Source organism: Oncorhynchus gorbuscha, linkage group LG17 (assembly GCF_021184085.1).
Source record: "Oncorhynchus gorbuscha isolate QuinsamMale2020 ecotype Even-year linkage group LG17, OgorEven_v1.0, whole genome shotgun sequence".
NCBI lineage: Eukaryota > Metazoa > Chordata > Actinopteri > Salmoniformes > Salmonidae > Oncorhynchus > Oncorhynchus gorbuscha.
In genome coordinates, this window is record NC_060189.1 from 22,138,543 (window position 1) to 22,154,632 (window position 16,090).

A 16,090-nucleotide genomic window follows, 5' to 3' on the forward strand; every position below is an offset into this window, starting at 1 on the left:
AGAATTAGTATATTACCGTAATGTTCTTCTGTTTGAGTGTCCCGTTTTCTGAGGGTTAGGATAATATCCCATCAATGTCCCACCAAACATACACAGAACATGGTTGCCATGATCTTAGAATGTAACATATTAATGTTCTAGACACGTTTCATGGGAATGATGCAAGAACATTTCTGCGTATCAGTTGTCAGGACAATACCTGATGGTCCCAAAGAACACATGACTAACATGTCATTGTAGATTTGCAAGCACACAGAGATAATTTCACGCAAGCACAGCTACATTTCGAGAGAGCGCAGGCAAGTATACCGAAAAATGGGAGATGCTGTGCTCTACACTTTACTTCTTGCTCTCAATTCCACTTTCTGGCCAATCAACATTTGTGTCTGAGCACTCAACTATCTCTGTTCCTCAACATGATCCTCTGTGCCCTTAAGATTTTTATCTGAACTTAGAACCCTCTCCACCCGCGCTCAACATTATTTTCCACGTTCTTGATATGCCCCCATGCGAACTTCAAATTGTGAGACTGAAATGACATCATAGTTTTCCCTCACAAGACTGCCACTGACTGGATGTTTTTTGTTTGTCACCCCATTCTTGGTAAACCCTAGACACTGCCGTGCGTGAAAAGCCCAGGAGGGCAGCCGTTTCTGAGATACTGGATCGTTTTGCCCATTCTAACATTCAATCGAACAGTAACTGAATGCCTCGACGCCTGTCTGCCTGCTTTATATAACCAGCCACGTGACTCACTGTCTGTAGGAGCGATCCATTTTCGTGAATGGGGTGGTGTACCTAATAAACGGTCCGGTGAGTGTATAGTGCTAAGAATGTGACAGTAGGGTGACTCCCTTAGCCTGTCTCGAACCCAGGCCACCAGCACCAATGACTAACGCCCTAACCACTTTCCCAATAAGGGATATCTCTAGGGCATGTGCTTATTAGGCCAGTATAGTTAGGCACTGTCCAGAAGAAACCCTAACCCCTCGTCCTTGGGCACTTGTGTAGATGTGAAACAACTTGATAGATGTAAGTAATAGGGAAAATGCATATTGAAGTGTACTTTTAACAGAGCTGAGATTTACTTAGGGAAATATTTTATTTATAATAGTGATTCAGGGGTATTATTAAAACAGGTTAATATGCCCCACCAACATTGGACAACTATACAGAATTCCCTTAAATTGCTGAAATAAGTGAATAAAATCAATGATGAGAGTATAGTAAGATTTAACTGATACCTTACATGGTGGCGTAGCAGGAAGTTCAGAGTACCATGTACCATGAACCAAGAGGTTGTGAGTTCACATCCCAGGCGAGGACATGTTGAATAATAATGATTGATTAATTGAACATGCAAAATGCAATCATGTATATCAAAATGTGTAAAATATGTACATTGAAAACACTGTATATTAACCACTGTGTGTGTGAGTATCAATAATCCTTGCTAACAGAAAAGACTAATGAATGGATCATTGGTTCACCAATCAGGGCTTTTATTGGCTCGGCAACAGTAACAAGACTGTGTGTGTGTGTGGGTGTGTGTGCATACATACTACAGTTCAAAAGTTTTGGGTCACTTAGAAATGTCCTTGTTTTTGAAAGAAAAGCACTTTTTCTTCCATTAAAATAACATCAAATTGATCAGAAATACAGTGTAGAGATTGTTAATGTTGTAAATTACTATTGTAGCTGGAAACGGCTGATATTTAATGGAATATCTACATAGGTGTACAGAGGCCCATTATCTGCAACCATCACTCCTGTGTTCCAATGGCACGTTGTGTTAGCTAATCCATGTTTATAATTTTTAAAGGCTAATTCGTCATTAGAAAACCCTTTTTAGCACAGCTGAAAACTGTTGTTTCTGATTAAAGAAGCAATACAACTGGTCTTCTTTAGACTAGTTGAGCATTAGCATTTGTGGGTTTGATTACAGGCTCAAAAGGACCAGAAACAAAGAACTTTCTTCTGAAACTCGTCAGTCTATTCTTGTTCTGAGTAATGAAGGCTATTCCATGCGAGAAATTGCCAAAAAACTGAAGAACACCCGTCTCAACGTCAACAGTGAAGAGGCTACTCCGGGATGCAGAGTTCCTCTGTCCAGTGTCTGTGGTCTTTAGCCCATCTTAATTTTTAGTTTTATTGGGCAGTCTGAGATATAGCTTTTTCTTTGCAACTCTGCCTAGAAGGCCAGCATCCTGGAGTCACCTCTTCACTGTTGACGTTGAGACTGGTGTTTTGCGGGTACTATTTAATGAAGCTGCCATTTTGACCCTGTAATCAAACCCACAATTGTTGATTATCCAGATACTCAACTAGGTCAAGAAGGTCAACTACTCAAGAAGGTTTTCAGTTCTGCTAACATAATTGCAAGCAGGTTTTCTAATGATCAATTAGCCTTTTAAAATGATAAACTTGGATTAGCTAACACAACGTGCCATTGGAACACAGGAGTGATTGTTGCTGATAATTGGCTTCTGTACACCTTTGTAGATATTCTATAAAAAATCATCAATTTCCAGCTTCAATAGTCAATTACATTAACAATGTCTATACTGTATTTCTGATCAATTTGATGTTATTTTAATGGACAAATTTGATTTTCTTTCAAAAACAAGTGATTTCTAAGTGACCCCAAACTTTTGAACGGTAGTGTATATTTTTTTATAAACATGCTTTTGAAACTTTCCCAAGAAACGTGTCTATGTTCTGTTTGTGTTTGGTTGGACATTGATGGAATATTCTCCTAATCCTAGGAACTGGACACATGAATGTTCTTGCCATGTTCCCATGAAACGTGTCTAGATTTATTAGGATCCCCGTTAGCCGACGCCAATGGCGACAGCTAGTTAATATCTTAAATTCTGAGAACATGTTAACCACGTTCTGGATCATTTCAATTGGACATTAAGGGAATGGTCTCTTGTAAACATTCCTAGCACATCACCGGAACATTCCTATGAAATTGTTAATTAATGACCTAATGTGACTCTTAAGGGAACATTCTCTAAAGTTGTGGGAATGTTCGTTGTTAGCTTGGGAGTTCCTTTTGCGCCACTGAGCTATCAGTTTCAGCCACATTGTCATGCATATCAGCAGGGACAAACATGTGGCTGTTTTACTTACTAAGAGTGCAGAAGAAGGGAAAAGACTGGACCCATTTTAGGCACAAACAAATTCAATAAGATTTAGCTACTGTATGTGGCTTGCTGGTGCTATTTCTGTTGGCTAATAAAGCACAATATAGCGTGACTGTGTCCACATATAAAACAATCTAGCTGTCTGAGTTCTGTGCAGACATTCACCAGCAGATGTCTTTGTGGACGTTATCATGACACGCAGCGGTTGCATGTGGAGCTCCTTCCTCTCACTCCTATCGCTCTTCGTGTCTGGCGCCCTGACTGCAGTAACATTTGGGCTCCATGGCACAAACAGCTGTAACTCATGGTACTGTAGCGTAGCTAGCTGAGGGAGTGCAGGGGAATAGAGTGACACTTATCCTACCCTTGTGCTCTGCTGCCTGCATCCATGCAGAAGAAGACACTTTCCTTGGGTGGGTGAGTGGGTGGGTGGGTGGGTAACTTAGCTGGCCCTTGGCAGGCACCACTCACGCTAATTGTATCACTGTCCCAAACAAATGTTCCTGTCAGGCGAGCTATGCTCGCTCAGTGTGCATTTTGGGAGCTGAACTGCAATTATATCTTACTAGGCAGGCGCACGCACACAGTTTCCACTCTATACCCCCATGCTCTGTAGCTCTTATCATTTTGTTTTCTTTCTCCCTTGTACTCCTTCTCCTTCTTACCCTCCCTCTATCTTTTTCTCTAGCTGATCATTTCATATAAAGGCCAGATCAGTGTAATTAAGGAGGATGGCCCCATGGCAAACCAGGCAGCTACCAAATCAACCACCCATGTGGGTTCTGTTGGGGCCCTGCTGGGGTAGTGCTGTGGTTGCTGGGGCCAGTTGTCAGCTGTAATAGTCACCACAGACTGGGGTAATGAGGACAAGGTGTGGGCATGCAGTAAAGACTGTGGCAGGCAGCGGGTGGCAGAGAGAGCTTGATTTCATCAGGCACCAACCATTGGGCTACTGTGTGCCTGCTGGTACTGCAAGTAAAGTACAGTAACCCACTGCTTAGGAGTGAGGGATGGGCTTGATTCTCGCTTGGGCCTCATTAGTCTTATGGTTCATTGGATCCTTTAAGAGGTCTTTCTCTCATAATTGATTTAGGATATCCAGCACTGGAAAAAACTGTAATGAGCGGTAGGCTCTTAGTTGGCACAGTTATTGACCCTCCTCATTCAGGGAGGACCTGCCACTCAACCTGAGATTTCTACTCTCACTTAGCACTGAATTAGCAAACTCTAAACTTGGATCCTGGTTCTACCTCAATTAGGGCTTGCATGTTACTGCATTGATGGGAGCAATCATGTATTATTTAACTAAATTCTGAGCTGGGGGAGCAGTATTCATGTGCCAGCGGTAGATGAGGGATAGAGAGATGAGGCAGGGGGGGGGGTACGCATTCACCAAATGGGCTGTTATTAATACAGAGGGGATCTCTTCCTCCCCCTCCCCCAGGGAGGTGAGGTAGCCACTCTCGGAGGGATTTGATTGACTGGCGGTGTTACAATTTCTAGCTTGAATGCTTTTCAGCACAGCGGCCTTGTTGGCTGGTTGCACTTGCTGTCCAGACAGCTGGAGAAACCTACTTTGACCTTACACGATGACAGAGACACGTAATCCTATTAAATTGGTCTGATGAAGGCAAACTCTGCTATGTGAGTTGAAGACACGACCTGACCTCTTCAGCTGGCCGGGTGTTTCTCTTGGGCAGTGGCAGTGCTGTGTAACTCAGGAGCTCCTCATGTCGCTCATCTCGCTGCTCAACAGGACATCTGCCGCTGACTCACTCCTCAACTGAGGCAATGTGCTGAACTCTGTGAAACAGATTATGAGGAGGGGGGGGGGGGGTCCAAGAGAGGGGAAGAGACAAAAAAAGGCAGCAGACCAGAAAGTGACTGACTGATTAGTAGAGGAAAGGAAAGGGAATTGTCACTGGAAGATAGCTGGGTGATATGGATGAAAATCTGTATCTCAATAAATTGTCTAAATTGATGAGATAATGATAAATAGAATAACTTTAAAAACATTAATTTGCATCTGTTTAAAAAAAATGGTATTATCCTTTAATTAAACTACTACTACTAGTTTGATGGTTGTGGCCATCAATTGTCCCATTAACATCACACACATTAGCAAATTTACTTAATTTCAAGCTTCACATTTCTCTAGTATAGGCTACTTATTGTAATGAATGATATCAGCAAAATGCCTGCGATAAGTGGTCGTTGTCGATAGTTTTCAGTTTATCCCAGTTTTACTGGAAGTCCAGAGTCAGAGGAGAGGGTGTATGAGGCTGAGGGGGAAGTGTTGCTTCTTGAAATAGTTCCACAGACTTGCATATTACTGTATGTAGTATGCACTCCTGAATGAAGGGCTGTAAGAATGTGTGGCTTCACAACGCCATCCTACTGAACTGGTTCAAAGTCACCATTAGGAGAGAGATGCACGTATGCTGTTCCCTCTGTCAGCTCTGCACCCATCCACCTCTGGACAGCACACCAGGTCCAGGTCAAACCCAGACTACCTCAGGCCAGGGGAGGCTCATATCAGATAGTTAATCAAATGTCTTCTCTAACTGCTGATGTAAACTCAGCAAAAAAAGAAACGTCCCTTTTTCAGGACCCTGTCAAAGATCATTTGTAAAAATCCAAGTAACTTCACAGATATTCATTGTAAAGGGTTTAAACACTGTTTCCCATGCTCTTTCAATGAACCATAAACAAATAATGGACATGCACCTGTGGAACGGTCGTTAAGAGACTAACAGCTTACAGACGGTAGGCAATTAAGGTCACAGTTATGAAAACTTAGAACACTAAAGAGGCCTTTCTACTGACTGAAAAACACCAAAATAATGATGCCCAGGGTCCCTGCTCATCTGCGTGAACGTCCCTTAGGCATGCTGCAAGGAGGCATGAGGACTGCTGATGTGACCAGGGCAATAAATTGCAATGTCAGTACTGTGAGACGCCTAAGTGAGCGCTACAGGGAGACGGGACGGACAGCTGACCATCCTCGCAGTGGCAGACCACGTGTAACAACACCTGCACAGGATCGGTACATCCAAACATCACACCTGCGGGACAGGTACAGGATGGCAACAACAACTGCCCGAGTTACACCAGGAACACGCAATCCCTCCATCAGTGCTCAGACTGCCCTAGTAGGCTGAGAGAGGTTGGACTGAGGGCTTGTAGGCCTGCTGTAAGGCAGGTCCTCATCAGATATCTCCGGCAACAACGCCGCCTATGGGCACAAACCCACCGTCGCTGGACCAGACAGGACTGGCAAAAAGTGCTCTTCACTGACGAGTCGCGGTTTTGTCTCACCAAGGGTGATGGTCGGATTTGCGTTTTTCATCGAAGGAATGAATGTTATACCGAGGCCTGTACACTGGAGCGAGATCGATTTGGAGGTGGAGCGTCCGTCATGACCTTGGGAGGTGTGTCACAGCATCATTGGACTGAGCTTGTTGTCATTGCAGGCAATCTCAACGCTGTGCGTTACAGGGAAGACATCTTCTTCCCTCATGTGGTACCCTTCCTGTAGGCTCATCCTGACATGACCCTCCAGCATGACAAGAATGAACCTCGAGCAATACTGCTCGTTCTGTGCGTGATTTCATGCAAGACAGGAATGTCAGTGTTTTGTCATGGCCAGCGAAGAGCCTTGATCTCAATTCCATTGAGCACGTCTGGGATCTGTTGGATTGGAGGGTGAGGACTAGGGCCATTCCTCCCAGAAATGTCCGGGAACTTGCAGGTGCCTTGTACTCCTTCTCCTTCTTATCCTCCCTCTATCTTTTTCTCTAGCTGTTAATTTCCTAAGGCCAGATCAGTCTAATTAAGGAGGATGGCGGAAGAGTGGGGTAACATCTCACAGCAAGAACTGGCAAATCTGGTGCAGTCCATGAGGAGGAGATGTACTTAATGCAGCTGGTGGTCACACCATATACTGACTGTTACTTTTGATTTTGCCCCCCCCCCCCCCCCCCTTTTGTTCAGGGACACATTATTCCATTTCTGTTAGTCACATGTCTGTGGAACTTGTTCAGTTTATGTCTCAGTTGTTCATACAAATATTTACACATGTTAAGTTTGCTGAAAAGTTGACTGTGAGAGGACATTTATTTTTTTGCTGAGTTTATTACCATATCCTTTTCAGTTCACTAACAGTCAGTCAGTCAGTTGGTCGGTCTGCACAGTATGTTCTGGCACATTCCTGTTAGTGCAAAACAATAGACAGACAGGGAAATGTTGCATTTGCCGGAGTAGATGGCATCCAATGCAAAAGTTCCAGGCCTGCAGAACAGAAAGGAGTCCCTGATCTATCCAGTTCCAATGGACGGGATCGGATTGATTGGCAGCAAGGGTGAGAGGAGGTGAAAGAGGGGAGGTGAAAGCATGCAGAATGCTGGCAGGGCTGATTACTAGTGAGGTCTGTACTGAGGATAGAGGAGTGGTTTGAAAAGCTGGGTGCTCTGCACTTCCTGTCTCTTCAGAGAGCTGCTCTCTCTCTCTCTCTCTCTCTCTCTCTCTCTCTCTCTCTCTCTCTCTCTCTCTCTCTCTCTCTCTCTCTCTCTCTCAATGTGCCCTACTTCCTCGCTGGAGGAGTAGACTTCTCCTAATGAAAAACATGTCATTAACTTGTGCAGAAGGGCCGAAGAAACGCGGTTAACATTCCAGAGAACAACAGAGTAAAAAAAAAAAAAAAAGGACTAAAACCTCACTTAAGATTGCAATGCTCCAAAGTATTGTTTTGTTTCCTAATTTGGTCGCTCATATTTTAAAATGTTTTGGCTTGAGACCCAAGATATGAATGGCTGCCTTCCCAATTTCGTGATGACAATGGCACGCTGTTTGCATGTTATTGTAACTTTTTTTCCTCGCCCCAATGAAGCTAATCTCATCCTCTCCTGCCGACACAGTCCACATTTATCTTTCTTGAAAAAGCATTGTCAGCATAAAGGTGACAGCAGTGTCAAGTCAATCTTTATTTAAAGTACATTATCACAAGCACAGCAAAGGATGGGTGCAGATATTGATGGGGCCCCCCAGTGAAACTGAACCTAACCCCCCCCCCCCCAGTGAAACTGAACCTAAACTCCCTACCACTGAACACTTTTCTACCCCCTGTAGTTTTATCAATCTTTTACTATTTTTATTATGTTTCCAGGGGACCATAATTTTTATGCACATTTACGTTTTGTGCCAGTGATGGCATGCAAAAGAGTAATTGGTGTTGGAGATATATTTCAACGATTCTAGATTGCCAAGCTGCATACAGCGGTTTAGAATATTCAGGAAAAACAACCCTGTAGGCGTTATTTTGAAACAACAACAGTATACAGTCGCTACCACAAAGTCCAACCAAGCTGAAAAAAAAGAACTAACTGTATGCATCTACAAAAATATTCATCCACTCTAGGGACAGGTTTTTTTCGCTGGAGGTTATTGGACAAGGGTGACTTGTTTTTTGACTGGAAAATTCACCACAGATAAACATTTTTATAGTTTCAATAGACATCTGAACATAGTGGACTGGGACATAACAATGAGAATAATAATGTGCTGACCTAAGTCCATGCGTACATAAAAAGTAAATACTCGATAACTCTGATTGAACTTTCCCATTTTCTCCTGTAGATCAAGAAAGCCTACCGACAGAAAGCCTTGACATGCCATCCAGACAAGAACCCAGACAACCCAAAAGCAGGTTAGTGAAAAAGACATGGCACAAGTAAAGCTTAGGTACAATGCCCATTTCTCCTCACCTTGTATGTCGGCTTTCTTCCTCTGTAGATGATTGTAAAACCTGAACACCATCACCACCAGCCACATCCATGATTCTGACCAGACCACATTGAGAGAATAGCGTGTGTTCTGTGTCTTGTATTACTCGGAGGTTAAGATGGATATTCATGTCCTGTGTGCAGTGTCCCTGTCAGCAGGGACCATGCTGAAGTCTCCATTTAAAGCCTCACCCTAAAGGTGTCAGCAAGCTTCATTTCGGCCGATGCCTAGCCAAGCTCAGCAAACCGAATGACTCGTTTCCTTGTAGACTCCCTTAAAACACCTTGCTTTGAAAAATGAGAAAAAAGTGGCAATAATAACGTTTGTCCAGTTTCAGACTTCGTAGCCAGTATACACTTCCTCATAATAGTCAGAATGAATAACTCAATAAATCTGTTATTAATCTTGACAATTTTTTGCTGAGGAGATCTTGGTCGCGCAATTTTGCATCCGACTAAGGATGTTTGGTGGAATATTTCTCAAGTGAGAAAATGTGCATGAAGATGAGTTGTCTCTTGTTGAATGACAACAAAGACTTAATTGAAGAATCCCTACCTTTTGACCAATCGCCGATAAGGGGGCTTAAACTTCGGCTACCGACCTTTGCTTAGCACAATAAAAAATGTATTGTGCCCGAACGGCTGAAAAACCCTTTGTCGAAGTCCAAAACTAACAAAAACCACAAAATGTTGTCATAATATACAGTGCCTTCAGAAAGTATTCAGACAACCGTTTCCACATTTTGTTAGGTTACAGCTTATTCTAAAATTGATTAAATTGTGTTTTCCCCTCATCAATCTACACACAATATCACATAATGACAAAGAACATTTATTTTTATTTTTTTTATTTTCTAATTTATTAAAAACTAAAAACTGAAATATCACATTTGCATAATTATTCAGACCCTTTTACTCAGTACATTTGTATGCACCTTTGGCAGCAATTACAGCCTTCTCTTCTTCTTGGGTATGACACTACAATCTTGGCTCACCTGTATTTGGGGAGTTTCACCCATTCTTTGCTCCACAGCTATTTTCTGGTCTTTCCAGAGATGTTCGACCGGGTTCAAGTCCGGACTCAAGGACATGCAGAGACTTGTCCCGAAGCCACTCCTGCTTTGTCTTGGCTGTGTGCTTAGGGTCATTGTCCTGTTGGAAGGTGAACCTTCGCCCCAGTCTGATGTCCTGAGCACTCTGGAGCATGTGTTCATCAAGGATCTCTCTGTACTTTGCTCCGTTCATCTTTCCCTTGATCCTGACGAGTCTCCCAGTCCCTGCTGCTGAAAAATATCCCCAAAACATGATGCTGCAACCGACCATTCTTTACCGTAGGGATGGTGTCAAATTTCCTCTAGATGTGACGCTTGGCATTCAGGCCAATAGTTACATCTTGGTTTCATCAGACCAGAGAATCTTGTTTCTCATGGTCTGAGTGTCTTTAGGTGACTTTTGCTAAACCCCAAGCGAGCAGTCATGTGCCTTCTACTGAGGAGTAGCTTCCATCTGGCCACTCTAACATAAAGGCCTGATTGGTGGTGTGCTGCAGAGATGGTTGTTCTTCTGGAAGGTTCTCCCATCTCCACAGAGGAACTCTTGAGCTCTGTCAGAGTGACCATCAGGTACTTGTTTACCTCCCTGACCAAGGCCCTTCTCCTCAGATTGCTCAGTTTGGCCGGGTGGCCAGCTCAAGGAAGAGTCTTGGTGGTTCCAAACTTCTTCCATTTTAAGAATGATTGAGGCTACTGTGTTCTTGGGGACATTCAATGCTGCAGACTATTTTTGGTACCCTTCCCCAGATCTGTGCCTCGACATGATTTTGTCTCTGAGCTCTACGGACAATTCCTTCGACCTCATGGCTTGGTTTTTGCTCTGACATGTACTGTCAAATGTGGGACCTTATATAGGCAGCCTTTTCTAAATCATGTCCATTTAATTGAATTTACCACAGTTGGACTCCAAGTTGTAGAAACCTCTCAAAGATGATCAATGGAAACAGGATGCATCTGAGCTCAATTCCGTCTCTCATAGCAAAGGGTCTGAATACTTATATAAATAAGTTATTTGTGTTTTCTAAAAACCTGTTTTATGCTTTGTCAATATGGGATATTGTGTGTAGATTGCTGAGGATTTTTAAATGTATCCATTTTAGAATGTCTGTAACAAAATGTTAGTCAAGGGTCTGAATACTTTCCGAAGGCACTGTATGCACAAACTGTTCCGAACTGTTTTGTTTGAGAAGCATGAGGACGCCTTAACCCTTGACTAGACTACGTAGGGCGGCAGGTAGTCTAGTGGTTAGAGCGTTGGACTTGTAACTGAAAGGTTGCAAGACCGAATCCCCGAGCTGACAAGGTAAAAATCTGTCGTTCTGCCCCTGAACAAGGCAGTTAACCCACTGTTCCTAGGCCGTCATTGAAAATAAGAATTTGTTCTTAACTGACTTGCCTAGTTAAATAAAGGTCAAATAAAAAAAACTCTACAGTCTGCTCCCCTCTGTGCCATGCTGCCAGACAGGCCGGCCACAGGCCTCTACAGACCGGCTAAGCAGAGCAGAGCCTTCCCTCAAGCCCTCCAGTTACCTGGGCCAGTCCCAGCCAGACAGTATGACCAGTATGTTTGGGACAATATCCAATATCGCGATACTCGTTAGTTTTGTGACAAGGAAACAAAACACTTCGGATTTAACTTCTTTTAGAAAAACAGCCCTAAAAAACAGCCCTAATGTTGGAAACAAACATCATGTTGTCATCCAAAGTCACATTTATTTTCCAATGTGTGTGGATGCCTTTTAACTCTTCCTGATTTAAGTAATAAACGGGAAACAGTGGGGTAATAGGGGACTGAGTGGCATAAAATCGCTCTGTTTTCACAGAAATGAAAAGTAGATGGTGAGGAATATGCACTTTCACATCACATGCAGTGATTTATCCACTCACATGAGAGGATAAGAGCCCTGAGACTATAGCCCAAAGTGGGATGGCGGGGGGGGAGTGTTGAGGTGAGGTGGGGGTCATCTTCCATCCCCACCCTTATATATGCACCCTCTGTGCTGTGACAGTCTGAGCTGCACAGGCCAATGATTCAGCTAGCTCTATTCCATGTGCGTAGGTAAGTTGACCCGTCCACTTGCCACTTTCCTCACAGGGAGTAAAAGTATATGCCTGTTAGATAGAAGAAAAAAAACTCCCATAAGTGAGTGATTAAGCTGGAGCAGTAGAGTGCGGTAATGGGGCCGGTTATGGGCTGGGGGTTTGCGGTTCTGAGTCTGGGGCTGGAAGGTTGGATAGAGGCAAGCACCGGAGGTTTGCGTGGTACTCTTGATTGGCCCCGTGTCCCCTTAGGGCTCCCTAATGGGAGCTGGATTGAGAGGCCCGGGTGGGTTTGTGGGAAAAGTGCGGGTGGATCATTAGAGGAACCCGTATTCGTGAGACTCCAGGCACATTTTATTGCAGGAAATGTCTCCGTTTATCTCAGCCCCGGGTCCCGCGTTGGCACAGAGACACCACACAGAGCACAAGCTGACTTGTTTCTTAACCCGGCCTTGTCCTTTCCTCCACACTCCACCAAGTCTCTCCCATCCTCTGACCTCCCCCTGCGTGTTAGCACCTCACTAAGATATCATTACCGTGTATTGTTAGCCTTCGTTCCATTTGGTTGTTGTTTTTAAAGCTAACATTCTACACATACACTACAGTCCCCTCGATCACAACTTACCTTTAAGTCCTCACTGAGCAGGAATATGAGATTGTATATGTTTCTATGTTCAGGTAACTGACAAAATAAAGGAAACACCAAAAGTGTTTATATAGGGTGTTGTGCCACCACAAGCTGCCAGACCACATTCATGGGTGCCTTGGCGTAGATTCTACAAGTGTCTGGAACTCTTTTGGGGGGATGCGACAATTTCTTCCACGAGAAATTCCATAATTTGGTGTTTTGTTGATGGTGATGGAAAATGCTGTCCCAGGCGCTACACACACACACACACACACACACACACACACACACACACACACACACACACACACACACACACACACACACACACACACACACACACACACACACACACACACACACACACACACACACACACACACACACACACACACACACACACATTTTCATCCCCCTATGCTCCTTTCAGACCCCTCTTTCAAAGTCACTGAGCTCTCTTTTTCTATCCAGTAATGGGTAACTAGCCATTTTTATACATTACCCTAAGCATGATGGGATGTTATTTACTTAATTCATTCAGAAACCACACCTGTGTGGAAGCACATGCTTTTACTCATTTACTCAAGTGTTTCTTTTATTTTGGCAGTTATCTGTAAGTACAGCGCAGAATGTATAAATGAACATAGAAAGCAAAACAATCACTTATAAAAAGCCCGGCTAAAAAGGTGGCTTTTGGAAAGTGATTTATGACAGTGTCCTTGGTGTTTCCTCCCCAGCTGATCTCTTCCACCAGCTGTCCCAGGCCCTAGAGGTGCTGACTGATGCTGCTGCCAGGGTAAGACTTCTGTCCTTTCTGTCTGTCTGACACACACACCATCCATACCATCACCAGACCCTCTTTCTCTCTTCTCTCCAACTGTTCATCACATCAAACTGTCCTCCTCTCCTCTGTGTCAGGCTGCTTACGATAAGATATGCGCTGCCAAGAAACAAGCGGAGGAGAGAAACAACAAGCTAGATGCTAAGAGGAAGAAGATCAAGCTCGGTGAGCCCTCAGACCTGTGCCTACGACAACTCAACTCAACAACTCTTCCCCTAAAAACACAAGACTGGCTATCAGGATGATGCTAACTGTGTGTGTGTGTGTGTGTGTGTGTGTGTGTGTGTGTGTGTGTGTGTGTGTGTGTGTGTGTGTGTGTGTGTGTGTGTTACTCTGTGTGTACGATTTTCACAGACTTGGAGGCCAGGGAACGCCAGGCTGAGGTACATAGTGCAGAGCAGTTCCAAAACACCAGAACACTAGAGGAGGAGGTAAGAAAGACGCAACTTCACAGCATCCTAGTTTCCTACTCTGACCCCAGAACAGATCATACAGGCACAGTTCACTTTCAATGTCAATCCCTCAACCAGACACATGGGCCTAGAGCAGTGAGGTGGATAAAACCATTCCAGGCATCCTGGAGAATGGATAAAGTAGAACGGATGCTTAGCTCACACCAACTCCAAAACGCTGCACCACACACAGTCAGCTCTTGAGTACAACTGTTCCAATCACTGGCTTAGTGAAGGTAAGACATACATACACAGCCATCCCTACTCTCCTCGACCCTCTCACACAGCCACCTCACTCTCCTCGACCCTCTCACACAGCCACCTCTACTCTCCTTGACCCTCTCACACAACCACCTCTACTCTCCTCGACCCTCTCACACAGCCACCCCTACTCTCCTCGACCCTCTCACACTGCCTCCTCGACCCTCTCACACTGCCACCTCTACTCTCCTCGACCCTCTCACACAGCCACCTCTACTCTCCTCGACCCTCTCACACAGCCACCTCTACTCTCCTCGACCCTCTCACACAGCCACCTCTACTCTCCTCGACCCTCTCACACAGCCACCCCTACTCTCCTCGACCCTCTCACACTGCCTCCTCGACCCTCTCACACAGCCACCTCTACTCTCCTCGACCCTCTCACACAGCCACCTCTACTCTCCTCGACCCTCTCACACAGCCACCTCTACTCTCCTCGACCCTCTCACACTGCCTCCTCGACCCTCTCACACAGCCACCTCTCTCTCCTCGACCCTCTCACACAGCCACCCTCTCTCCTCGACCCTCTCACACAGCCACCTCTACCCTCTCACACTCCTCCTCGACCCTCTCACACAGCCACCTCTACTCTCCTCGACCCTCTCCACTGCCTCCTCGACCCTCTCACACAGCCACCTCTACCTCCTCGACCCTCTCACACTGCCACCTCTCCTCTCCTCGACCCTCTCACACTGCCACCTCTACTCTCCTCGACCCTCACACCCTCTCACACTGCCACCTCTACTCTCCTCGACCCTCTCACACAGCCACCTCTACTCTCCTCGACCCTCTCACACTGCCACCTCTACTCTCCTCGACCCTCACACTGCCACCTCTACTCCCTCGACCCTCACACTGCCACCTCTACTCTCCTCGACCCTCTCACACAGCCACCTCTACTCTCCTCGACCCTCTCACACTGCCACCTCTACTCTCCTCGACCCTCTCACACAGCCACCTCTACTCTCCTCGACCCTCTCACACAGCCACCACTACTCTCCTCGACCCTCTCACACAGCCACCACTACTCTCCTCGACCCTCTCACACAGCCACCTCTACCCTCTCTACTCTCCACCTCTACTCTCCTCGACCCTCTCACACTGCCACCTCTACCTCCTCGACCCTCTCACACTGCCACCTCTACTCTCCTCGACCCTCTCACACAGCCACCTCTACTCTCCTCGACCCTCTCACACAGCCACCTCTACTCTCCTCGACCCTCTCACACTGCCACCTCTACTCTCCTCGACCCTCTCACACAGCCACCTCTACTCTCCTCGACCCTCTCACACAGCCACCTCTACTCTCCTCGACCCTCTCACACTGCCACCTCTACTCTCCTCGACCCTCACACCCTCTCACACTGCCACCTCTACTCTCCTCGACCCTCACACCTCCACCTCTACTCTCCTCGACCCTCTCACACTGCCACCTCTACTCTCCTCGACCCTCTCACACAGCCACCTCTACTCCCTCCACACAGCCACCTCTCGACTCTCCTCTACTCTCCTCGACCCTCTCACACAGCCACCACTACTCTCCTCGACCCTCTCACACAGCCACCACTACTCTCCTCGACCCTCTCACACAGCCACCTCTACTCTCCTCGACCCTCTCACACTGCCACCTCTACTCTCCTCGACCCTCTCACACTGCCTCCTCGACCCTCTCACACAGCCACCTCTACTCTCCTCGACCCTCTCACACTGCCACCTCTACTCTCCTCGACCCTCACACCCTCTCACACTGCCACCTCTACTCTCACCCTCTCACAGCCACCTCTACTCTCCTCGACCCTCTCACACCCTCTCACACAGCCACCACTACTCTCCTCGACCCTCTCACACCACCACCACCTCTCACACTGCCACCTCTACTCTCCCTCG

The 16,090-nt window shown here is 45.8% G+C and overlaps 1 protein-coding gene across 1 annotated transcript in view; it reads left to right on the forward strand.

The window, feature by feature from the left end:
* LOC124001371 (dnaJ homolog subfamily C member 17-like) overlaps nucleotides 1-16,090 on the forward strand; it is a 56,608-nt gene that overhangs the window by 9,704 nt on the left and 30,814 nt on the right. The window contains exons 2-5 of the mRNA XM_046308113.1: nucleotides 8,784-8,853; nucleotides 13,387-13,445; nucleotides 13,568-13,655; nucleotides 13,845-13,921. Of these exons, the coding sequence (XP_046164069.1) occupies nucleotides 8,784-8,853; nucleotides 13,387-13,445; nucleotides 13,568-13,655; nucleotides 13,845-13,921 (294 nt within the window). The remainder of the gene's footprint in view (nucleotides 1-8,783; nucleotides 8,854-13,386; nucleotides 13,446-13,567; nucleotides 13,656-13,844; nucleotides 13,922-16,090) is intronic.